A 27,091-nucleotide genomic window follows, 5' to 3' on the forward strand; every position below is an offset into this window, starting at 1 on the left:
AATTAAAAGCAAAAGGAGCTGTTGTGTTTTTAAGTACATTTTCCTTCTTAATTACATGAAAGATGAATTTTCAAGGAAAGAGATACCATCCTTCTTAAGAATTAGATATGTAAGGTAATCAAAAGAGAAATTGCCCACTTGATCTCTATTGCTAAGCAAACGGAAGATGAATTCTATGTATATGCTATAAATTATAATAACGAAGACAAAAATGAATAAGGTATCTTTAAACGGTAATATTCCCCAAACTGTACTAAGAAATTGCTTTCAACAGGGAGGAAGAACTGCTGGCAGAAATTTGCACTATATGGCCCATAGAAGAAAATCAAAAGGATTTTGGGGTTTTGATTGTTTCTGGATTGCAGGTTTTCTTCCCCATTTGTGGGTTTTACCAAGAACTATGGTAAATTTCTTTTAAGTAAGTCCTAAGGATTTAGCTTTTCAATTTCAAATTTAGGATTCTATATACATAAATATTCACAAGCCTAACAGGTTTGTATACGCACTAGAACAGTGTTAGGCTGTGACTATATACAGTCACACTTAAAGCCTGAAATAGTGGATTTGTCAGATATGTGTTTATAGCTGGTGCTCATGTACAAACGTAGCGCTGCTCCCAGACACCGGTGCCTGGTGGGCCGCGGCGAAGTTTGCCAGAGGAATGACTTTGACAGGGTCTTCGCTGGCGCAATGTCTTTCGCAGGTGTTGTAGAACTGGGGCCTGGGCCCACCCTGGCCTTTGTCAGTGTCGTCCTTTGGAAGGGGCCTCCCAAGAGTGTGTCGTCCCTCAGGCCTGGCTCCTCGGCCCCAGCCTTGCTGGAAGCCAAATGATGGCAAAGGGGTGTTGGACTGCTGGTACTGCGTCAAAGACGGTGGCATCCAGCAGTTGTCGGAATGGCCCAGGATGAGACACTCCTGTGTGCAGGTTTCAGAGGCTTCAGCCAGGGCTTTCTGGAGATTTATTTCGATAGCTGGGAGGGTGGAAAAAGACAAGACGTTATTAGAGGTCTGAAGACTGATGCGCACAGAGAATCAAGGTTAACGAAGCAATCTCAGTTCTACAATGAAGACCACAATTTGGAAAGAAAATATCTCCAGGTGTACTGCTTAATGAAGGTCTAGATATTGGCAAGTTTGGGGCCCACAGTATTGTCATTGGTTATCATCTGAAAAAAAGTTAATGGTTAATGAACAGATGACACCGTCATTACAGCCTTGTAACTAAAGCCCTTAAACATTCTACCTACAATGACCTTTTCATTTTTTGAAATTGTCATTTGTGTAACAAAGCTAGAAGCCTTATAATAATCTAATACCATAATTATATATATTTGTATACAACTATGTGAAAAAAAAAGATAATTACTATGATTTTCATTTTTTTTTTTTAGTACTCTCTTAAAACTGGATTTTTGGGTTCTCTTGCTTTGCTTAAGGCAAAACAAAATTAATTTGGATACATAGCCAAAGATGGTACATTGGCTTCAAAAATTCACATACAAGAGATACAAAAATAAAAGACAGTGTAACACCTATTTTAAAGAGAATTGATTTTTCCACTCATTCGATAGTGGAAACCTAGAAAAATCAAAGGGTAATAGCAAAAGAAGGTGTAACCTCTGTAGTTTACTAGTAATTGAACCAGATTTCTTTAGTAGACACAAGGTTTGTGCTCTTGAAAAAGGATTCTAGAAATTATAATTTGTTCGAAGGCAAAGTAAACCACTAAATCTGAAAGACATAATTTGCAATACATAAACAATCTTGATCAGTTTCATTTAAGCTGTGTCTTTACTATGTTGTGTAAATTCAAACTAATAGAATGAAACTTCTACAAATCATTCTTTGAAATAGTTTTCATATTATATGTGTTAATTTTATATTCTCTTGCTGTGTGCATGGTTTAAATATACCAAGAGCAAAGAAGAGTATCTGATTAGATATTTTGCTGTGTTGTCTTCACAAAACCTTCCAATAAAAGATACATACATATTTTTAATATCTGTTTTCATGAAAATAACATTTAAAATTGGTTTCTGGCTAAAAACCACGGGAGAAGTTATTCCACTAGGAATTACTTATAGCAATGTAAATTCTGAGTAGAAGCCTCTCACCATCTGAGCTTTATGTTAAACACATGCTACATTTCTGTTTTAATAAATACTTTGCATGTTGAAATCTATGTAAAGCTACAAACCACAAATACATATTTCCATGTTACATCTCAATACAAATGAATTAAGTTTTATCTTCAGGCATTGAAATATATAATGCTGCTGTCCAAAATACAGGTTACATCTTTTTTAAATCTGCTACGTATAAGCAGACAGCTGGTGGCTTGTTGTATCATGAATGCTATATTCTTGGTTATTTCTCCTTAAGTACATTGTATGAGTACATGCTAGTTAGAGAAATGATTGTTTATAAATGCTATTTTACCCTATTACTGGCATTTCAACATGTCTTCAGTCATTTTGTCTCAGTGTTTTTCAATGTAATCCTGACAAAGCTTTGGCACCTTGCTGTTGAAATACTAATCCAGTTTTGATGGGCAGTAGGAGACAAATATGGAAATAATTCAGTAGAGGCAACAGTTCCTGCAAAAAAAAAGTTACTACTGGCAGATTAGTCTAATCTTTCTGTGTCCTACTATCTGCTATTAGAGATATACATTTGAGCATATACAAGTCTTGTTAAGCTCTTTAATTATCCAGGTTTGCTTCTCTATTGGTCAAGGCAATTCACTGAAATCAGGTAGAACCTTGACAGAGTGTTGAATTATACCTGTTTTATACAGAAACTGATATTTTTTAATGTATTTAAAAAAAGAAACCCTTTTTGATACCCATTACCTCAGTATATATTTTTATCTGAAGGCTTTTTAATTACTCTTAAAATGCTATTAATTTAGTTAAACTGAAAACCACACAATTATTCATTTGGAAATAATACTTATGCATTTGTAGCTCTTCACAGCAAGTGGTTACAATACTTACATTGTACTATCTGTGTCAAACTTCAGTAAGAGAGTAAAGAAAGCTAAGCCATCAAAAGAAGCATTTGGCAATAAAAACTTAACATTTAAGCTTTAGATAAGGCAACTACAGAAATAAAGGGTCACTTATGAAACATTCTGTACGCTATCTCAACAGATCAGTAGGATGGTAATTTTGTGCCATATGTTGCCAGACTACCTGTAGACTTGGAACACCTTACCATGCTATGAACGTCAGAATGACAGTCTTGTTTATTCTGTTAATAATGAGATTAAAACCAACAAAAAAACAAAAAAAAACCACACACACAAAAAAACCACAACCCCCCCAACTTTAGAACAGTCCTGGGCATAATCATAAGTTATGCATTCAAATTATTTTGGCTTTAGTTGAGGTTTCATTACACAACAGTCTGCCAATGCAGGACAGTATTGAAGATACACCTTTTATAGCAGTCATCACCTTTCTTTCAACATTGCTATGTGGTACATGTAATCTTGATTGTCAGAGGATGTGTTTCATCACTGCTTATGATTAATAACATATAAAATATACAATTCTCATTAACTTTAAAGAGTTAAAAGCCTTTTCTACTGAGCACCTGTGCAGTGCTGCAGAACAGCAAATTAAAAAAGGTATTTAGCAAATACAAATACTTTTCTGTATGTAATAACAGTCAAGTTTTGTTTTATAATATGCTGCACTCATTAAAAAAATGAAAATAAATAATTTTTTAAAATCAATTATATCCTTAACCTCTAGACTAACTTTAATAGGAGTTTTTGGGGGGTGTTTTGTTTTGCTGGTTGTTTGTTTGTTTGTTTTTTAAATTAACATGGTTTTCTGTGTTGTTTTTCTTTGAATCCAAACCACCTGCCTATAGACCATAGCATTCGTGCAACCCTGGGAGAATCTTTAGGAGACTGGGCATGCTGTAGGAAACCAAATTAACTAAAGGCGTTACAATGACTATAGTGTGAGTCAGACAGGGTCCCCAGTATCTGCATTTGAAGGAAACTTAGAAAATATCACCAACTGAGCTACCAGGGTAAATAACGCCAGCAAGGACAACTGGGATGCATAATAGTTTGTTTGGTATGAAGTAAAAATAAATAAACCCAGCAGTGTGAAATACTATGGTTTTAGCACAATGTAGTAAAAATAATAATAATAATAATAATAATTCTTCTGTTTCTGAATGAAACTAGAACAAAATGCAGGAAATTTTCTGCATGAATATTCACCAGGCATTATCTTTATTTTCCTGCTCTTCCAGGCCATGAAATGTAGCTTCTTTCTGTCAGTCTAATTCATTCTTCATTGTCCTAATATATCATCATTCTCCTGCTTATTTAGCACCTGAAATCCTTCTAAATAACTACTCGGCATTGCACTGTCATCTAAACTATTCTTTACTTAAAATCACATTTTTAAGAATTCCCATTTTTATCAGAGAGCTTTATGTCAGCAATATATTATACTAATGGTGCCAACTTACAATAGAATGCAACTGATTTCTGAATATTCTGTTACAGACTGAACATGCAAAGAGGTCACTGTAACTCGCACCGTGATGTTGGCCCCAGCACCTTGTCTGGCTGTTCCTCCACCACTTGGCACCCGCTTTAACCAGAGGATTCTCTGCCCGGCTCAGCCCAGCGTCCCAGAAGACCAGCTGAGCAGGAATTCAAGCCACGCAGCTGTGTGAGCGTGACGTTCAGTGCTCAAGTGGCCATTTCCCAGAGGCCGTGTAAATGGACCATGGCGTTTTCTAGCTGCTACTCTTTAAGCGTCCTTCTACTGTGCATCTTTGCAAGTCATTGCTAAATGTGGGTGAAAATAACATTTTCTCTCATTCAAAAGTAGTAATGTAGGCGATTATTCAGTGGTGTCTGCCTCTACCAATCAAGTAAAAGAAGGTTCCTGCTGTCTGAATATTTTCAGAAGAAAAGATGGGTTTTTGCTACTGAAATTCAGTGTCTGGTAACATCTCACATAAGATCTGACAGGTTTATAAATGGAAATAGAAATGTACATATCCCTCATGTACTATGAATAAACAATACATTCTATCTAACTCTTACCAGTCTACCTCATTTCTTACTTCACTCAGTAACAAAACTTTAATTTTATATATATTTTTTTCATACTACATGGAGACTCTTCAAGAATGACACACAAGTAATACGAAAGAGAATTTTTAATTCATAGAACACATCACACTCGTGCATGTGTGAGTTTACCACTTTGATTTGAACTCCAGATTGTTTTAGGAATGAAACTATTTTTTAAAATGTCTGCCTTAGAACTAAGAACATTTTTAAAGAATGTGTCTGTCAGCTCTTATGAAATGTTTAGATCAGAACTGTCAAATACAACCAAAAGAACAATAGTTAAAAGACTTTCTTCATTGCTCCACAGTCTCTATCATTTATAGGTCAAACCAGTTTTCAGTAAGAATATTTGCTTTCACTTAAGAAGAAGTGGAATCCAAACCTTGCCAGATAGCAACCCTTCAGTCAAAACTATTATTAAAAAACCCCATTTGATGTTTTTTTTCCTGTTCATTTTGGTTAGAGACTTCTGTGGTTATAAAGTCTGTGTAGGGTTTTACAGATGGTAAATGAAAGTGTTGGTTATTATCTTTGTTTTGGGGGATGCAAGCTGAAGGTCTGCAATGCTACTCTCCCTCTCAGTTTACAAAATACATTGCACAGCACTCCCTACTTTGGCATTTCCAGCTTAATATTATGTTCCAGTTTTAAGAATAGTTCTCATAGAGAATTCTCAAAAAACAAGCTGTTAGTACAACTGTGTTATCATCAGTCTCAGAATCTTGAAATGTTAGAATCATAGAGTCATTTAGGTTGGTAAAGACCTTTAAGACTGTTGAAGCGTATACTTGGTGTATGCATGATACACTTTCTTTTCAACTCCCATGCCCTCCCCTCCACCCCAAAAGGGAAACCTATGACAGAGGCAACATCAAGAGGGCTGGTTCCTTTCTCAATCTGCCATAAAAGTCACTACTTGGATTATGGAATTACAAAAAGACTTAGGAACATTTGAAGATGTCTGGTCTAATATTCTGGTCAAAGCACGATAGCTTGGTCAAAACAGAAGAGAATAGTTTTTCCAAAAATAAGGCTAAACTTTCAGAATTGCACAAGTCCCTTTAAAAAAAAAGAAAAAGGAATGCATGTATTAAAAGGGAGGTGTGCATTTCTAGGAGCTGGACAACCAAGCACATGAGCTCCTGGAGAAGCCTTAAAATATGTCCACCTTTATCCACATGGATAATAATGATCAAAAGACATTTCTAAATGTATTGATCAGCAAAGTACTCAGATTTGTTAAAAGTTCAAAACTTATCAGACTGCCCTGTATTGATGCAGGCTCAGGGGTTTTACAATTTGTGCAAACAAAATTTCAAAAACAATTACAAAAATATGAAAACAACTTAAAACCCAGAATACAGAGTGCTTGAATTTTAAAGCCATGTAGCTGAAGTCTTAATGAAAAGCCAGTATTGAATTTGACACATTTTGGATGCAAACCATCCAGTGTTACATTTAGAGCACTCTTGTTTCATAATAAAGCAAGCAACAATTAGCAAGCAATTAAGCAAATTGCCCATAATTATGCCATTGCTGAGCTATTTTTCATATTTTCACAACACAGCACATATATGAATACATGGCTTGCAGTGCCAATGCTATTCTGTCAGCATCCAGAAGTGCCTCTCATTTACTGAAGCGTTTCATATTAAACAGCTCCCGTCGCACTTTCAGTGCTCTCTGCTCAGCAGGAACCCACCAGAGTGATGAAGATGACAACCTTCTACCACTCATCCCAGCCAATAGCTCCTAAGGAATGGGTCGTTTCCCCCCCATTTTTTGCCCATGTGTATTTACTAAATGTGGTACTAAATCTAAGCAGGAATTCAAGCATAATATAGGGAAATTATAGTCCAGAATTACCCTGGTGACCAAAAGTGGCCACTTGGGTAACATCATTTAACAGCCTCTACTATGTGAAGGGAACAGAAATGACATTAACAATAAAAAAAGGAGGGGAAAGTAGTTGTTAGTGTAAACTGGGTTACTTTAATAAGGTCAGGAGGAAGAAGCTTGAACACAGAAACCCTAAGTAACTGCAGTTATAATATACTCTTTTTTTTGCTTTAATAATAAAATGCCTTTGGGACAAGTTTGCTATGAATATTTTATTTCCTGTATATGTCTCAATAACCTAAAACCCAAGTTATTGAAGTTCTAGCCTTTGAACCATTTCATTGGAAGAACAAGTGGGACACACCACTTCCTTTCGTTTTCAGCTGTGTGTACAGAACTTGTCATGACCAAAGGGTGTGAGAAATCCTACTCAGAGGAAGATTGATCCTCCAGATGTTCTAACTGAGGAGTCAACAGGCATGCAGGAAATCACACATTTTCCTGTGCTACCTAGGCTTGCCAGATTGTACTGGATATCTTGCAAGAATAAGATCTGCTTCCATTCCAGCAAATACAGTTTATATCCGACTAACATCCATAGACTTAATTTGTATTCAATCCTAAAACCTGCCATGAGTTAGGCTTCTTATCATAAAACCCTTGTGGTGTGAGGCGTGAGTATTTTGTACCTGGCTTCAATGAGTCCAGAAAACATTATCAAAGACGGCTGGGGGAAGCTGGTGAGGAAGAAGACAGGGAATGGAGGAAGTATTAGGGAAAAGAGACAGCATCTGTTAATTCCTGTATAAATTAACTATGCTTCTGAATTTAAGTGAATCTTTCCTTCCCAAATAATAGCCATATAATTAAAACACATTAATCTTTCATTAAGTCATCTCCTATTGTTATTCTGACTAGAATTTCAAACTTGTACTAATCAAACCCAAGAAACAGTATAAAAGCAATGCTCCTGTAAGTTTGGTTTCAATAATTGCTGTTTTCCATAGGAAGGGATTTCATCAAAAAAACCCCAAGTCCCCAAACCCCCTGCAACCTCTTCACGCATAATGAGTGTTGTAGAATATACAGCACTGACCCTTTTTGCTTCAATATCCATGTTTCGTTGCTAATTATGTCAAAATAAACACGGTGATTTCCAAAGGACACGATTCTTAGCCTATGAAGTGCATATTAAGTTATCAATGAGAATTTTAACCATAACTTGGGAAGTATAATGATTGAAATGAATAGCCTAAAATCTAGTATATTGATTACAACACTGAGTAATACAATGTGCTTTATTTAATATTTAATTAACTGCTTCACATTTGTACTGAAGCTTCTTAATTATTAATACATTCTTCATTATTTAACACAGACTATAAATTTGAATTCAAATCAATTAAACAAGGTGACTACAAAGTGAAAAATGGTTTATCCTCCAGCAATAACCTTTGACCTGGAAACATAGTTAAGAGTGAAATTTGCATTTCTTCCCCCACACCTAAGATGACTATGCATTTCAGGTGGTATATATTAAGCTCTACTACTGCTATAAAGTTTCTGTAACAAACCAAACATCCTACAAAAATGTGCCGGATGAAAAAGGGTTTCAGCTGCCATTTTTCAGCTGGTGCCTGGAACAGGAAACATTTTCAATATGAGGTTTTTTAGGGCATTTATGACACAGTAAACTTTGTCTCTCAATGTCTAAAACTTAATTTTAAGCTTTACAAGATACAACTCTTATCTACAGTAACAGAATGAAATGTCCATAGAAAGTTGTAGATACCCAACAATTATCACCTCTTGCCTTTTCAAGTAACACCTTTATCTTGCCGTGCTGGACTGAGCAGAGCCAGCAGCTCAGCACCACGCAGCCGCTCGCTCACCCCCAACCCCTCAGTGGTGCTCAGAGCACTGGAAACCTTTTACCATTCTCTGAAAGATGAGCTTTTCCTGTCAATGCTGTTTGTTACAGCGAGCAGGAAGACAATAAGTGTAGTAATGGTAGTGTATCTGCAAGCATTATTAGTCTCCAGCAAGATGTACAACACTAATTTCACTAAATACTACACCATCACGATGTTTCTAAAGCCTTATTGCTCACCCATGTATATATTAAACCTAGTTCTACATGTTCTTAAATATCCTTAAGCATTACTGGAAATATGAGATGGAGGAAATCTATAAAGAGTAGTGTGTCTCGTATCCACTTCTAGAGATTAAATTTCAAATGCTCAGTAAAAGTTGCTTTTAAAGGTGCAAGCAGAAGTCATCCCTTAAAATGTTTAGCTTAAAAAAGTGATCTAGTCAAACATGTTAAAACAGAATAGGGGCTGACAGAAAAATCCCTTAACAAGGTAACTGTTAACAAGGTAACTGTACACTCTGAAAGACCATTTAAATCTCCTTTTTAGGGATCAAATAGTTATTCAAATGCCTCATTAGGAATATATATGATAATCCATTACCACCAATTCAACAGATGTGTATTTGTGTCAATCAATTTATTTATTTATTTAATCCAGAGTCAGTTCAACATAGTATGTTCGTTCATTTAATTCAACACCAAGGAGAATCTTTTGTGCGTACGTTTGCTGGAGAATGTAGGGGCATATCAGTATACTATTTTAAGAGGCCCTAAACACTTTAAAAGGATAAAACAAAGTGAGAAAATATGTATTATATAATAGAAATTTGACCATTAGTATACCTTCCGCCTTAAAGCAGAAAAAGATACATTAAAACAATACAAAGAACTTGAGGTTTTGCCTGTACAGAAAGGCTGTTTGTCTGAAACGATGAAATGAGCTGCCTTCAAAATGCAGCTTCATATAGCTAATCCTCAGAAAAATATATTCACAGTAATTTCTACATAGAATTCTTCACATCTGTTCTCTCTTCTTCAAAACTAACTAAAGAAGTGTTCTGTTTCATTCCCACTTGCATTCAAATACACATACATTAAGCTTTAAAAAGAAAATTCTTGCTTACAATATCTACAGTGTAAGTATATAGAATATAATATTATACTCCTTTTTTAAGGTCTACGTTTTAAATAAAATTGTGTGTGTGTGTGTGAAGCAGACGTAGTTTACTAATTTTATGATAAATCACTAAATACCTTGAAAGGGTAAAGTTTCATAGAGAAAGCTATGAATCACTGAAACTACATAAACTCATTTGGTGTGGAAACAGAAGAAAATACATTTCTTAAGCTTAGGCTGTGGACATCAGAATAAAAAAAAAAAAATCAATTATCTTTTGTGGTTCTCTGGCTAGAGAACAAAGACCTGGGCTTGGAGACAGGAAAAGGGATGAATTTCAGAGAGATAAGAAGGGAACAGTACTTCTAGGTGGAATAAGGTCAGTAGCTTTTATTCTTGATAAAAGACCTACATGAAAATATTAGTATACTCTCACTCTACTGTAATAATGAATTCTAACACTTGTGACAATAATCAGATGAGGTGAATGAGTCACCCTCAGCAGAATGCAGAATACAGGCAGGGTGATGAAGAAGTTCATTTTCAGTTATATTTGAGATACCTCACATCCAGCGGCTCCTTCAAGGGACAGGGGTGGGATAAAAGACCTACAGTTCTGCTTCAAATATCTGTATTTACACCCTTTTTCACATTAGCAAGGGTTTCTTGATTTATCTACAGGCCAAAAGGGTCTGTTTTCTTTTTATTCAGTTTATAGTAAAAATAAACAGAAAGGAGAATACTAAAAAATTCTTTTAAACTAAGTCATTGAACAACTGTGCGCAATTGTTCATTTTTCAGACACTTTAATGAAAAGTTAATTTTCAAAGGCAAACAGAAAAAAAAAAAAAAAACAAATGCTAAATAAGCTGGTAAACAGGTATTTCCTGTGATAACTCAAGAAGTTGAAATAAAAGATGTTTTGAAATTGTGTTTTCATCAGGTATACCAAAAAAGACATTGCAAGTCAAAGGCCACTAGAGCAGCAAACAAAATAAACCTACAACATTCTATAAATATTCTATGGCTTTTATGCTGTGACTCCAAATGCATTTCAAGATAAAAAAAAATCTTTATTATAATGTAAACAAAAATAATGAATTGTTTTTATTATTAATACCCTGACTTTATTTATTTTGCAATACTTCTAAGCATTTTTATGATATTCACCTACACTGCTATCTAAGTAACACACTACACTTATTTGAGTGCTGATAGGTATTACATTTGACTGGACTATTTATTCCAGTTTAATATATAAGTGTGTATATATATATATATAAGTAAAGCTTGCTGAAGTTTTTTGACAAAACAGTTTTCCATCAGCAACGTAGTGTCAAAGTTCAATTGTTTTGTGACAGTGTTGATTCAAATGACATTTTGAGGTATAAAGTACAGAAGCTAAGAGTTTCCATTTTTCTATTAATTTTCTTCTAATTTAGATTTTTAAAATATGAGAATCCTTAATATTTCAAAATTGTGCAGAAATTACATTATTGACAGGCAATGTTCTTGTTTGTCCAAAGCTTTTCCTCAGATTTTGCATTTCACAATACATTTCAAGTTCAGATTATGATCTGAAAAACAACCCTGCTTACATTTCATGGCATCTGCAACATGGTCTAACCCAATCCACAACCATTCCCCCTCCATAAATCCCCTGTGGCTCCCTTACCATTACTACAGAAGAACACGCCTGGTGCTCTGCCTAAAAGCTTGAAAATCCAGAATTATGAGTAATTAGGATATCTTTTGCAGGGTCAAGAGGGCACACATTTTAATTCCTGTTGTGCTTATTAGATTCCTTAACGACATTCTACAACCTTGTGGGAGGACAGACCGGAGGAGTAAAGCTTTGACATTTCATATCTCCACAGGACAAAAGGATTCCCCTCCCGCAGCTTCTGTCCTCCCCAAGAGGACACTGTCCTCCATATGGCTGCAGCCCAGGAGGGTTTTTCTCTTGGAAAATCCTCTGAACCACAGACTCCTTGATGACTAGACAACATTTTCTAACCAATTTTTCACAGCAGTTTTCCGTCGTTACCACTTTGTCAATCTGTCACAGACTGCCCTCAGTGGAACCACGTAGTTACTCATCCCTTTGACAAGGACCCCAAAAAAGTGTGAACACATGGAAAGGGCCATGTTTGATTAACAACTTGGTGATTGCTGGAAAAATGAAATTTGAAAGGTAATAATTACATTTGTAATTACTTAGGTGTAAATCTCTTATGTTTCCTACTCCCTCTATTTCTGTGCAGCTGGAGCAATGACTCATTAATAATAATAAAGTCATTTAACCCTACAGGCACATTACAAGGAGAAAGATGTCATTTGTCACCAACGCAAACAGAACAATCACTGAAGGATACAGAAAGACCATTATTTCATACTTATTGCAAATGATAAAAGGGACATTTTGCACTCATTCTTATCACGACATCCCAATCTGCTTTTTAATTACCAGCAAACATAAGGGAACAGCATACAACATATGAGGGACTACTAATAATGTATTGTCCTGTGGTGACATTTCCATAATCACTTTAAATCTATCCTATACATATATAGTAGTTAAAGCTTTCAGCTCCTGAAATCATACGCCCTAGTAAGGAATGAATTATCCTTTGCAGACTTAGCACACAAAGCAGCTCTTTCCCAGAGTTTGAAGGTCTGATAGCTGATGTACGTATTGCTATTACATTACGGGATAGGGTTTGGCATTCTGTTACATTTCTGGTTGAATACAGTATAACTTAAATATGAGTGCGTTTGTATATTGGTATTTTTAGGCCAGAAACTTTACAGCTGTAATTCTCACTGGCACTAATTTAGCCGTGGATTTCTGCAAGTTGCTTCTTTTTCCAGTGCTTTTCCGTATTGTTCTGTACTTCACAAAAAGTCTGTAAGAAGCACTCCGTGTTAAATGAAATAAATAACCTTATTCATAGGGAACTCAAGTAACTATATTGGAATTTACTGGATTTTTAAAAAATAATTATTGATATAACTGCCTGTCTATGAAATAAACTTATGAGGAAGAGAAAAGACTATCATTTCCCTTAATTACTTATTCAGGAGACATGAAACCTTGAGGAAAAAATATGGTGAGAAATTTCTACTGTCATATTAGTATGAAAACGAATGAAAGGAGGTTTCACGTAAATAAAATTCACCACATTCTGCGTTTCAACTCTATCATGCTAGAACTTCAAATTCTTCTTTGCTTTGCTTTATCATCAGCACTTTACCAAACCATCAGGCATGTAGAAAGACCAGAGTACAAATTTAATGATATGAAGCTCTAAACCGTTATTGTGTTGGCTACAAAAGAAGTAAGCAAACCTCCTATATGTTTCTATTTTCCCCAGGTACCACAGTAGACTAACTAAAGACATGCTTTAAAAAACTTAAATAAGTAGTGTTAAGAAATAAGACACATCAGGAAAGAGTAAAATGTACAGAGTAAAATGCATATTTTCACTCTTAAGATAGTGACAACACAGAAAAGCTTATACATGGAGTGAAATGTTTTGTCAAATTGAAAAATGGAAGTAATATGAACACTACAATTTTCACATCAATTTGAGGTAAAATGTTTTGAATTACAGTCATTTTAATCTTGTTTTATGAAGAAAATTACTTCAAATGGGTGATAATTTAAAACAGCATAATCCAAACTTCATTGTGCTCCAGTCAGGCATACAAGTGTGGCTCTGAGTGATTTGGAGCAATCTTTGCACAGTAGCTCAGAGCCTCATTCCAAATAGACATTTGAAAGAAGAAAAAAGATGCCTGACTAGAGGTTCCATCATTTACCACTTACTGTGATGGCTACGGCTTCCTAATTGGGCCTTTATAAGCATTTCTAGTGCCTTCAGAAATTCTGGCACCGTTCTGATGAGGCGATACTTTCACAGTTATCACCCTTTAAACATTCAGTTGTGACCTGTTTCTCCACCGAAGTTTTGCTGTTGCTTGGAAGTTTCTCGCATCACTTCACCTGGGCTTTTTCCCGCTATTAAGCGGTTTTTGGCATCAAGGAGTTTTGCTGCCAGCAGGATAGAAAAAAAAAAAAAAAATATATATATATACACACACATATATTTTACAAACTTCTCCTTTTCCTTTGCTGAAATTAAAAACAAAACAAAACCAACAAACAAACAAACAAACAAACAAAACCAAACCTCTTAGAAAATATGCTATTTCATTTAAATCCTGAGTTTCCCTTGGACAAACACCAACAGTGACTTTCCGATTTCCTTCAATATTCTTTCCTGTTCTCCTAAGTATTTTTCAATTAAAATATATAAATATTCTACTTTTAGCTAGTAGCATTAAAGACTTGTAGCTTCCTTTTCTAAACCAGATAATTCTCTCAGCACCTGGACAACTGATACAAGATGGGAGTAATTCAGATCCACATTTGACAGATTTCTCATGGCATATGCAATTTTAAAAAGACAGTGTTAGGGAACAGTCATAGCTGTGATTATTCTGAAGATTTTGGGTCAGTAATCGCAGCCAAGAGAATGGGAGTGAGCAGCTGCCGACAGCAAGTTTTTCAGCCCATTTCAAAAGCCGTCAGGACAGGTTCTGTGACTGCAACTATGAGGATTATGATGATGCTTGAAAACAGGGTAGCGTATTTATTATTATTAATCTATTTTAAGAAATTATTTTGAGCACAACAAATATAAAACTGTGGGGGTATAAAGCTAAACTTCACAAGGCATTCAATTATTCAGGAAATTAAATTCCATTACTTCAAAGATAGAAATGCTTTAGAACAGGAATTAAAAAAAATGGTTGATGTTTAAAGTATGCTTTTATAAACTTAATTATATAAACATCTTCTCTTATAACCACACACTGTCTATGTGTGTCTATATTTAGGATTCTGAAGGGAGACATATATTTGTTAGGCTTCAGATTTCAGAGAGTAGGTGTTTAATTTTGAGTCAGCCCTATTTGTATAGCAAGATGTCCAAGCATAAACCAATAATTTGCATTTTTAAACATTTAAATAGACCATAATTGTCTTTGCAAAAAAGTAAGGTTCACTCCTGTTTGATAGGCTTTAGCATGAGTGTACCTAGGCTAATGAAAGCCCAAAATATGTTATTAAATGAGGTTAAATAGCAGGATTCAGGTTTGTCAGGGATCTTATAACTTTCTTTAGTATGTAAGCCTCAATCAGCCATTTCTCTCTTGCTTAAGACAGAGGATCCTTTACAATCAGGTTTAAGAAACATTCATTTCAAGTCCCTGAAGCTCAGCATCCAGCTCTGTTGAAAGTCTAAGTTTCAGACTACTTTGGAAATCCTGGACACAGCAGGTAAAGTGAACCAAAAGAAGCTTAGATTACAACAGTTCTTGTTAGGAGTGGAAGTTCATATGCCACCCTCATCTCCAGTCTATAAAAGCAAATCCACAAAAGTCCATAATTTATGTATTTTTTCATAAGCTCTACAGAAAGGAGATTTTAAGTCTGGGCTAAGTGCTGCTCTGGCAGGTGCACATAGAAAGCTCTCGCCATGTTTGGCACACAGGTTTCTTTTTGAGAGGGTACAAACCTGAGTTTCTGAAGCTGATGTTCCTTAAGCTTTGGTGGCATACATTTGACAACCATCTTTTCTACTGCAAGTATGGATGGCAGGAGGAATTCATACTTTGTCTGTATTCCAAAAGGTTGCTTTAAAATCTTTCTATGGTTTTAATTAACCATAGGATATAAAAGGACCTAAATGAAAAGCTACCAGTCAATTGCTGGTTAAGTTTTCACCAGCCTGTTATTGAACCTATTTCATCTATTTATTCCTTAATTCATCCATAGTCTCCTAGAGATGTCATTAATATGCTCAAAGTTAATTTATTATCGTCTATTGCTTCTATTCAAGCTCAAGTTAAGAGAATAAATTCATCAGAAATGATCAGACTTGAAAAGGCAGATTTGGATTCTGACAGAGAATAATTTATCATGGCTGGGAAAAAGCCTCCCACCAACTGGGCTGCTGGAACGTTGGGAGATGAAATCGTAATGAGTGCACAACTTCTGCAGAAAAGGACATTCAAGTCTCAAGGGGAAAACAAACAACCAAACAAACCGCAGAGTCTAACTCCCAAAATATGTAGGTTCCGGCCACTGACTCTTTTTATTTTCACCCTCCCAGGTCTGTCCGTTCCCTGTGTGCTGCCTCGAGGCCGAAGGAATCACGAAGGCTCCGCTCGCCGTCACTCGCACAGCACGGGGACCCAGAGGGCGACCAGCACACAGGTACAGGAGTGCCAGTGACGTTCAAAGCTGTACAATAATGGTACTGATACTCGGAGAGTCACACACCATTAATCAACAGATCCATGTTGCTGCACAATGTAATACTAATTTATTTTATTTATAATTTGTTGTATTTATCCCTTCTAGAACAGCAATTAATAGATTTTCGGTAGTCTACTACTCTAAGTATTTTAACATGCTCTCTGTATCTACAAATTTTCTGAATTACAGGAAAAACTGGATATAAGAACATCTATAACATGTTTCAGATGCTATTACAATGGATTTTTTTTGCCATTATAAGTCCATTATACAGTAGAATTGGAAACACTATGATACTGTCATGAATATGGTACCACTGTAATTGTAATATGGGTTGCGGAGATTTATTTTAAAGCCTGGAAACACTTGATTAACCACTACATTATAGTAAATTTTCTAGGTGTTATTGTTTCACTGTTGTTGTTTTATCCCCAACTGCAGCACAGGGAGAATTTCCTCTCCCATATACTAAAAGCTGCTGTATACTGGACATGGCCACTTCCCTAAGGGACTGGTTACTCCATTTATCGATCACTTCATATTCTCATATTCTAATTCTGTACATACCAGTGCCATTTCCCTGCTCCTTTGTCTTGTTACACTGAATAATTATGCAGCTTCAAGACCTGAGTAACTAAATTTCCCCAGGGAAGTGGGGAAAAAATCCAACAGTGAGTACTCCAGACCTGCCCCCAAAATACAAAACTCATCAGCTTCTGCCTAGATACTTCACAGAGGATTTTAAATATTAATATAATCACAAATAATAATAAATATCAGCATTTAAATATGTGTAAATATTAGGCTTTTCTAGCTGACTCAATCAGAGCATACATCCTAGCTGTCTTTCCCCCTCTTCCTTCTATCATATTCCAGGACGCAGAAAACTTGCACTTCCAAGTGCACCGCTATTGTCATTCGGCACTTCCAATTCCAGATATACACTCACTTTATTCTATTAATACTTTGAATTTAAGCGATTCAGTGAGGTGAATAGGCCAAGTATCTGATCAGTGCATTATGTCACACTGAAGAACCACTATATTAAAAGAGTTAACATTTCCCAGTGAAGCTCTGAAAAGTTAGGAAGTGCAAATTCTGCAATATTAATTCAGCTCCCTGTGTAAATGTATTTTGATGCAAACTTTAATTAAATTATCATACACTATTTTTCTCATAGGACCCTTGGGCCCAATTCAGAGTAAGTAGTTATTCAATATTTCTCTTTATCTACTCTAATCAGCATGTGGCCATACACCTTTTTAATTAATACTTTCAAAGCCTTGTGTTGAATGCAGATTTATTCATTTCCTTGTGTGCTTTTTTATTGTTTTCACAGCACAATCAAAAGCTTCATGAGCATGAATAATATCCCACTTGCATTATTTGCTTTATTTAGGTCATTTGCATCTGGGAAACTGAGGCATAAAGAAATTAAGTAAAATTATGCAGTCTCCATTATTTCTAGGTGTTCAACTTGAGATAGCTTAAACCAGGTTTTTGCACAATTTGATATTATACTAAGCTTGCAAAGCATATCTGTTGGAAGTGATGATGCCCTTGGCACCCCACAAAGCCTGAAGGGCAAAAAATACTAGGAAAAATTCAGTTTTCTCTCTCCATGGAAAAGCTATTGGTACATTTTGAAATATACAACACAAATAGACAAATTCATGATTTATCTTTCATTGTCGTTAGTAAATCTAACCAAATGCAACATCAAAAAGCCATACATACACTGTAAATGGTCCTCCTGTGATGAAGAGCTCATTATTTTAATAAACCACTAAAAACCTCAGGATTATATGTGCTCTGATGATTTGATAAGGTATCAAGTCTTTCCAAAGACACAACTTAAAATTTACCAACTTTAATTTAATAAAATTTTATGATTTCATAAAATTTTATGTGGCAAGCCAATTTCTCGAAAGTCCTCAAGGTGCTTCTCGGAATGAAACTTTAATTCTTTTGTAAAATAGATTGGACTACAGTTACACTTATTCTACTTGTAAAATCTTTACGGTTTTGTATCTAAATTTAAAGTAGATTTGACCATATGTAATTAAAAATAGACACATACATCAGAATTTCTGAGAACTACTTTGTTAGTATCTCTAACTAATGAGTATTTTATTTTGAAGATTTTTTTTTGCTTGGATGTTTCTGACATGGCTTGTAATCTTTCCTTCCTAACCAATACAGACAGGCTACAGTTTCTATGCAATGAAGTTAAATACTTATTTCCTTAGGGAACAAATCAAAGACAGATAATGAAGAGACAGGAACATATGCAGAAGAAAGTATAAAATACTTGTGATAGCAGAAGTCTGCTGTCCCTTTCCAGTTCCCATACAATGATCATCTGTAGAAAAGTACATCTTACAAATTGTTATCATACAGATGGCAGAAAGTTAAGAATTAATTCAGAAGGGCTATGTACAGCTATGTACAGTAACACAGAGGTCTATTCTGCAGTCAGCACAATATGCTCAGCTCAATTAGTTCTATCCAAGACAGCTCAGGCATAACTACCATAACGGCGACAGCAACAAGGAGCTCAGGGGAGCAACCGTGTGGCTTTTCTGTGACTGCACAGAAGCATTGAAGCTACATCCGTGTTACTGCAATGCAACAATCACATTTCCTTGGGTAGGCTTGCACCCCTTTTCTCTAGAAAGACTATGTTGCAGATATAGAAGAACTAAGAAGCATATAAAAATGGGCTAGAGCTTGCCATTTCATGTTCGTATAGATTGTATCAATATAATTCTGTAACAGAGTGTGTAAATGGGCTTGAAGACAGGTACAAGGAGGATGAAGAAGAAGGAGTGTCTAACTCTTACCACGTAACAAAACAGCTTCACACGTGGCCCCTATACTTATGTCTACCTGAAGAATCAATGCTCTGAACTGAACAGTCGTATTCTTGTAAGCCAGAAGAAAAGAAGAAAAGTAAGAGATATTACTATCTTTCCTTTCACGAAAGAAAGAAGTGGGGAAAACAAGACATACTCAAAGAGTTCTGGTCTATCAGGTTTTAATACCGGATTTTTCATTACAAGGTTTCATCTTAACAAGCAACTATTTGCTGGCCACCCCAGAGGTCTATTCAGAAAACTGTATTTTCTAATTTGAGCCTTAAGTACCCACTAGAAAGGCCATTTGTCCAAAGATTTTTTAGTTACCATTGAGCTTTGAAAATTCCACAGGCTCACAGTAGAGCATCCTAAATGTAAGCTGCTCTCTTCCTCCAGACAAAAAAAATCCCAAACCAAAACCAACCAACAGCACAACAAAAAACCCACACTATTACAAAATCTTCACAAAATAAACACAGCTAAAGTTAGAGCTCTAACTTCTGCTAGTTCTACCAACTAGCCTGAAATGGTAATGCACACATGTAGACAACCCAAAAACAGAAAATAAGTATTAAACACAAGAATAAAAATTTCCCAGAGCACACAGTTTCAAGTATGTGTTCAAACTAAAGCTAATAGTTGTTGTATTCCATTCAAATAATACAAACTTTTGAGACAGAATATAAATGTCTGACGTAGCCTAGGAGTACAAGTAATAGTGAAATGATATATTAAAGGAAAAATAAGCTGTTGCAATAACTGTCTTTCAGTCTGTCGACTGACCCTGTATGATATCAGAATTTGACAAGTTCATATCTGCAAATCATGATTCGGTACTTTCTTCTTCGAAATATATACCATTTTCTATCACTCACCAGTCACACATTGTTTGTTACAGATCCATTTTTTTCTGTACAACACGTTAGCACAATTGTGAGAAGATCAGTAAGTAAGAAGATGCTGGTGACAAGATAAAAGAAGAACAGATAAAGGAATAAAAATAAACCCAGAGGAAGTGATTTGGATATTTCCCTAAGCTACATTTTCTTCATACAGTTATAGTAATCCTGCAATACACAAGGGAAACATTTTTGAGTATTTGGGAGTCTATTTGAAGTGAAGACTTTTCAGACTACTTTAATAAACCCAGCAGAATTGATAAAGATTTGTTTTAATTTCTTTTTTGTTTTGAAGAAAGATGAAATGCCATTTCAAGAGGTGATTGATTATAGAACATACAGCAACACAAAAAAGTTGTATACAGAATGAAAATATTTAAGTTCACAAAAGATTCAATACTTGTCTAATTTATTCCTTGTTTCTTCTTCTTTCCTGTCCCTCCCCAAAAACCCGATGCGGAGCTGGGCCTTTCTGTTTAGTCAGTAGCCAATTACAACTTCTCAGACAGTTTTTCATCCCAAGGCAATTTGGTAATCTTACACTGATTAATTAAACTAGAGTCTCTAAACAAACTGTTAAAACTTCTATATCCACGGCTTGCATATCTAATCCAGATAACAGGATAAGCAACATGATTGTCAAAGTTTGTGAAGAAATGAAAACAAAAACACTGTGTATTCATTCTTCTTTGTAGAGTTCTTAAACAAAGAATAAGTTGTACTTCAAGGTAGAAAATCTAATCTGCATTTAAATAGAATTTCTGCAAATAATAAACAAAAGCCTGAAGCAACATTTTTGCAGCAAGCCTTCCTGCTAGTTCACAGCCTAATCCGTCTATCTCTATCTGTAATCCCTTCTACCCTTGTATGTTCATTTCCTCACCAGTTTATCAAGGCATCTCGGCAGTTTGAGCTCACAGAAATAACAGTAACTTTGCATTTCTCCAAAGTTCAGCCTCAGCCGGTTAAAACTTTGGGTGGTTGGCAACTCAAGGCAAACTCAGACAAAACCACTTGATTAAAACAAGGAAGAAATTATTAACCCAAAGAGTGAGAAGAACAGATTGAAGGAATGTGTTTTGCATATGAAACACTAATGACAACAGCATTGGGTTTTTGGGGAGGGACGGGAAAGAAGAAGAAACAAGGAATAAATTAGACAAGTATTGAATATTTTGTAGAACTCCACAGATGAGAGCTTTACATTTAGAATAGGAGGATGCTAAATGATAGAGATTACATTTAAAAACATTTTGAAATAGAGAGAAGTTTAATCTTCAGCTGCTACCTTGCTGCTCAGTGTACTTTATTCTTCTGTTTGAAGGCAACAGATCTGATTCTACTTCAAGTACCTACCTATGTAGTATTTACATATTTCAGTGCAGAAATTAAAAGATAACCTGAAAAGGAAAAAAGAGGCCTCTGTCCTAAATTAAAAAACAATTAAGGAAGTCATTATTAAATGAAAAGTGTCTCAGAGGAAAAGATGGAAGGATAGAATTAGCATCCTAGATGAGATTTACCAAATTCTCATATATAAAGAAAGCTAGTACCAGATGAGCCATAACTAATTTAATTCAAACAGCTCTGCTTTAATAAAGGTCACTTCTAATTAGACAAATGCCCACTAGATTTTATCTACCTGATTCCACTTCAGTCCTAATATTGACAGACCATCAGCACATCGTCCTTTAAAATATTTTCTCATTCTACAGCCCAAAAAATTTTACATATAAGTCTATTACATTATTAGATGTTATTCTAAGCTGGCTTGTTTTTTAAAGTAAAGGGCCAAGGAGACTTGTCTGCCCTTTAACCAATGTAGTTTGCAGGCATGGTGGTTGTCTTGTTTACAGGACTCAACAATGTAGAATATTTCTTTCTGAAAACAGAGTTATAACTCACAATTCACTAAATACTTTTTTAAATTATTTTTTGATTATTATTTCAAGAAAGAGAGATAATTTAGGAATCAGTTCTCTTCTGCATTTATTCACATTCAGGGAAGAAAAACTACAATACTAAGGATTCTGTAAAACAACTTGATAAGCTCCTTTGGCAGGCAGGGAAAAAAAATAACAATCACTCTCTCAAGGAAACATTCTTTAGATGAAATAAAGCCAATAAATATTTCTTATATTTTAAGTGGAAGACTCTTGCTCTTCAAAGTAGGAGATGGTTACAGCATAAATTGGCTAAATGTTAAAGGGAATGAGAAAATGGTTGTATGCAGGAAAGAAATAGAATTAAAAAAACCCAGCCTTTCCACTTCACACCTAATGATAGCAAGTTAAAGAAGGAAAAGGATATACATCATTCCTTCAGTATTGATAGATTAATAAAGTATTTATTAGAGACAAAATAATAATCTTTGCATCACTAGAATACTGTTTTACAAAATATATAGGGAATATTTTAGCTATGGCCAGAAGCTTAATGTTTCACCATTCCACTGAAAAACATGCGGGCATCCAGACGGACAACAAAATCCCATGTGAAAGACAATCAAATCACAGCAAGGATAATTAAAACACTATTTTATGTTATACGTACAGTCACCTATGGCGATTATTATTTTAAGTGGTATTAGAAAATGTCAGGTTTCCTCGCCTAGAAGGCAGAGAAGGGGACACTATACAGAATTTGCTCAAACCCTTTTGTGCAATCAGTTTAAAAGCCTGGTACAGGACAAACCTTGGCTCCCCTGATGGGCAACAAGGCACAAGGAAATTAAAGAAGAAAAACTTCAGGTATTCCCTCATTTCTCATCTGGTCGGGGTTATACTAGACAGAGAATCAGCATCTCAAAGTCCTTACAGAAGAATACGTAGGGTTAGCAGAAGAGGCTGACATCTGCCCCTCTTTTTTGTGGGAAGTGCATTTATGGACTACCGCTGTTATGTTTTGGCACAAAAGACATCCAATCACACACAAGAATTATCGTGTCTCTTAAACATAAGCAGCCACATGACTTTCAGAAAATCAATCTCAAAGATCAAGCAAAATGTCGCATTTGGAGAATATTTTATAGAGCTGCATTTACCTGTACCTTCATGACTTTTGCAGGTTCAGGATTCAGGCTTTGAATTTTTTTATCTCAATCCACACAGGCAGAAACTTACTTTCATAAAGAAAGTCTTCCCAGATTCTTAGAAATCTGAGCATTAAAACAAAAGGAGGAAACTACTAAATATAACTGAGAATCAGCAATTGAGAGAAATTACAAAATTGTGACTACAAAAGCTTTTGGGCTACATGTAAAAACCTTTAAGTTCTTCAAATTATAACCTCTCAGAAAACAAATTTACCTTTATAATACTCTATCTGAACAATGTTTTCTGTAGCTTTTTGTTATTTTTACTGAAAAAAAAAATACAATATTATCAGGTTCTCCTTAAGGAGCCTTACAATACAAATAATGGCATTCATAAAGTGAGTTCGAAGTCAAAAGTAAATAAGTGTTGAAATTAAGTAATTAGACTCTGCAATATAAATGATTAATCCACTAGAGTTCATGGCAAAGGTAAGATGCTGATCTTGCATGTACAGTGCCCCTAATGGAGAATAGAGCTAAAAAATGCTCTAATTAGGTGGAATTAAGTGGTCACCTCTCTTAATTGGAAGGAAGACGGAATCCAGACTTCAAGAGGAGATGCTCACGTTTAATACAGGGACATAGCTCTCCCCTCAGTCCCATGCACCTGGGTTTATCTCTCCCAGCTCCGACCACGGCACCTCCCTCAGCCACAGGAAAGGGTCATCACTGCTGGCTCTCCCCAGCCTCACCTCTAGGAACTGACCACACTGTTTTTTACCAAATTGCTGCCAGTTCAGCCAGAGGTGCGAGATGACAATAAAAAGGTGTAATCTGTAGCTACTAGGCCAGTGGCCACTCCAATAAAACAAATATTTTGTTGTATTTCTTAGAATAGGTATTAGCAAACGTGCATCTGCCCTTCATGCAGTTAAGTTTTACCTTCTGTGACTGTGGCATTTGCTATAGATTTGAAGATCAGGAGAGACCATTTTGGAGTCAAGTAACAGGAAAAAGAGCATGTTGTATTAATCAGTATCAGTCCATGACCTATGCCCAAATTATTACCATATCTCCACATTAGCATTATCCTGGGGGGAATCAGAATTTTAGCCTTACACCAAAAGAGAAAGGTTTCTATTTTTGAGGAACACGACTAAAATGTACCAGTCACCTCTGAACACTATTTTTTTAAATTCAGTTTGTTGTTATCATAAATCACACTTCTCTTACAGTCTTCCTGGTACATGTGGATAGCATAGCAACTCTCACAACGTACAAATCCTATGCTTATAAAACATACAACTGCATGATGAAAGGATAGCTGTCTGAAAATCCACAGATCTGCAATCCTCCCTTAGCCATGGCTTAAAAGTAATTGTAGTATGCCTTTTTTTTTTTTTTTTACATATATATATACATATATATATTTAGTAATCCAGCAATAACGATAACACAAAATCAAATATTGCTTTTCCATTTTAGCTGTACCAAGATACCCAGCATTACAAGTCTCTTAAGAAAGTGAGTAATTAATTACATTACCTTCAATGTTAGCGAATAGCTGTCACGAAGCAGACTTAGAACTTGGATTCTGTTTTAATTTATTTGTGGACTGTGAATGCTAAAAGAAAAGCAGCTGTAAAAGAGAGGAAGATTTAGGTAGAACTGATATTTAAAAATAAAATATTTGCTTGAAAACAGACCAACCAACCTGTCAATTAAATACAAGAATGGGAGGGGGAGCACAAAGCCAAGGTGCAGAGGAGAGTAGGACTGCTCTGATCCCTGGTAGTCCACATCCATAGGCCCAAGTTAGCTGGGACAGATCAGGGGCTAAGGTGCTAAAATATCTGTCTGTACGAACCTTTCAGACAGATCTCACATCCTTTTGAAACAGTCTTAGTCACAAAAAGAGTACACTGCAGAAGATTTTGTAATTAATACAAGCTCGTTTCTAAGAACCCCATGTACTTCTGGCTTAAGTCAGGTGAGAGAAAGTATACAGCCACAAGTTATATTCAGAACTACTCTTGTTTTGCCTGAATTGCTTTTTTTTTTTTTTTTTTCTCCATCCAAACTAATTAAAAAATGTTTGGAAGAATAAGATTTCCTCAGATTTCTTACCATGGGCAGGGATTTGTTTCTGCGTTGCAGAACTGCAGTCGTATTATTCAGATAATCAAAAAGAAGGCTAGAGATTTGTAAACAATGGAAAGACAGCCTAACCATTTGATCTATGGATTCCTAATGGTCACTATTACAGAGCTTATTTTATTATTATATTCTGTGCTTCCAGAAATATCAGGCAAAAAAAGTTCAGCTTACCTGTGAACAACATTTTAGTTAATTTTAACAAAAGTTAAGAGTTTCTAAGCATCTATATGCTTAGATCTGTATTCCATAGGACTCCACAATTCCTGAACAGCTGAAGCCCTGTAGAAGAATCCCTTGGCCGCATATTCCCTTCCTAAATTCCCCGATGACACAATTTACAACACTCCACTGAAATGCTGACTTTCATTTACAAAGCAGAGAAGAGAACTGACAACCAATGCTATGCAAATATGTTTGATTAAGGCTTACTCTTTATTCTCCAAATTTGGACAGAAAGAGTAGGAGTAGCTTTCTCTTCTCTTTCTCCTCGAGTTTTGCAGTTTTTTGTTTTCAGTGCAAGCTACTGTCATACAATATTTAGCTAGAAAGGAACTCAAAAAATTAAATAATATCTTCATGGTAGGAATATATAGATTACATACATAAATAGATGGAAAGGTACAGTATTAATTTTCAAAGAGCTGGTAAAATTGCATCTGAAATATCTGCAAGAACAGAACCTCTATTTATATAAATACCACTTCCAGAAGAGCCCATTAAACTCATCTTCTCCTGTTTAATTTTTTTTTTTCTTGTATTACAGGTTTACTTGTTCAACTCAGCTCATATAAACACCAGCGGCTCCTTGCAAATGTATGATACTTCAGCAGTAAATCTACTGTACATTCACCTATAAGCCAGTGGCAATTACAGAAGCAATAACTAAGGCAACATTATTTTATTATTGCAGGGCCAGGGTAATGAAAATGATCAAGAATTTAATTAATGCTTTTGTTACCATGTGCATGACAACTGCCGTTCATCAAAATATATCAATGGTAATATGAAGGTACATGGTGGATCTCAAGTGATGAGAGGTTTCAGCTGAACCCATCTGGACCTGAGCTGTTGGCAAACACACCAGCCACCACAAACCTGGCAGCCGTCCTGTGTGCTGCCCAGTCACACAAAAAATAGCGTCAAGTACCAGTACAGTGAACTGTGAGCAAACCAACCAGATTGTATCCATCCGGCAGAGTTACAGGGGATTCGCCTGGCATTTCAGAGGGATGGCGAGTGCATTAACCAGCAACTGCAGCGAATCCTGATCATCACTGCGCTGCAGGGAACTACAGCTGTGTTCTCCTGCTAGTGTAGCACTCGCAGCCATGGACTAAATTGAAACCGGTATTGGAAATGCTGACTCAGAAGTTTCTTGCATGAACTAGCCATACAAAAGCAAAAAATGTCTTTTTTTTTTCCTTATGTGAGAGATAATAGCAAACCCATCGGTGTTCACTCTCTTGAAAACTCGTTCAATCCCTCCATTTGGCTAAAACAGAACACGTATTTGCAGCATATTACTTGCTCCGTATTTCTGGGAACCTCAAATAAATAAACAGGTACATAGATAGATAAATGAAAATCAAGCCTGCATGTACTGTTGTAGCGAGAATAGTTATTTTTAAGAAAACATCTTCGAGAACTACTATTAACATGAGATCCTGAGATGTTAGTAATGAGTTGTTCAAAAAGTATCACACACAGACACACATGTATATATTATTTTGCTATTACGTAACTTGAATTTTCAGAGGAATTCAGAAACCCTAGAGTAACAATGTTTGGATGACCAAGAATATATTAAGGCAATGTTGAACCATGCATGGCAAAACATGACTAAGATATGGTTCAAAATAACACTAATCTGTTACTGAGG

The 27,091-nt window shown here is 35.6% G+C and overlaps 1 protein-coding gene across 1 annotated transcript in view; it reads right to left on the reverse strand.

Moving 5' to 3' along the window:
- Positions 1 to 579: 579 nt before the first annotated feature.
- PCDH11X (protocadherin 11 X-linked) overlaps positions 580 to 27,091 on the reverse strand; it is a gene marked incomplete at its 3' end in the record, with an annotated part of 459,004 nt that continues 432,492 nt past the window's right edge. The window contains exon 7 of the mRNA XM_082061889.1: positions 580 to 971. Within this exon, the coding sequence (XP_081918015.1) occupies positions 580 to 971 (392 nt within the window). The remainder of the gene's footprint in view (positions 972 to 27,091) is intronic.

Source organism: Streptopelia decaocto, assembly GCF_964273445.1.
Source record: "Streptopelia decaocto genome assembly, chromosome: 10".
NCBI classification, from domain to species: domain Eukaryota; kingdom Metazoa; phylum Chordata; class Aves; order Columbiformes; family Columbidae; genus Streptopelia; species Streptopelia decaocto.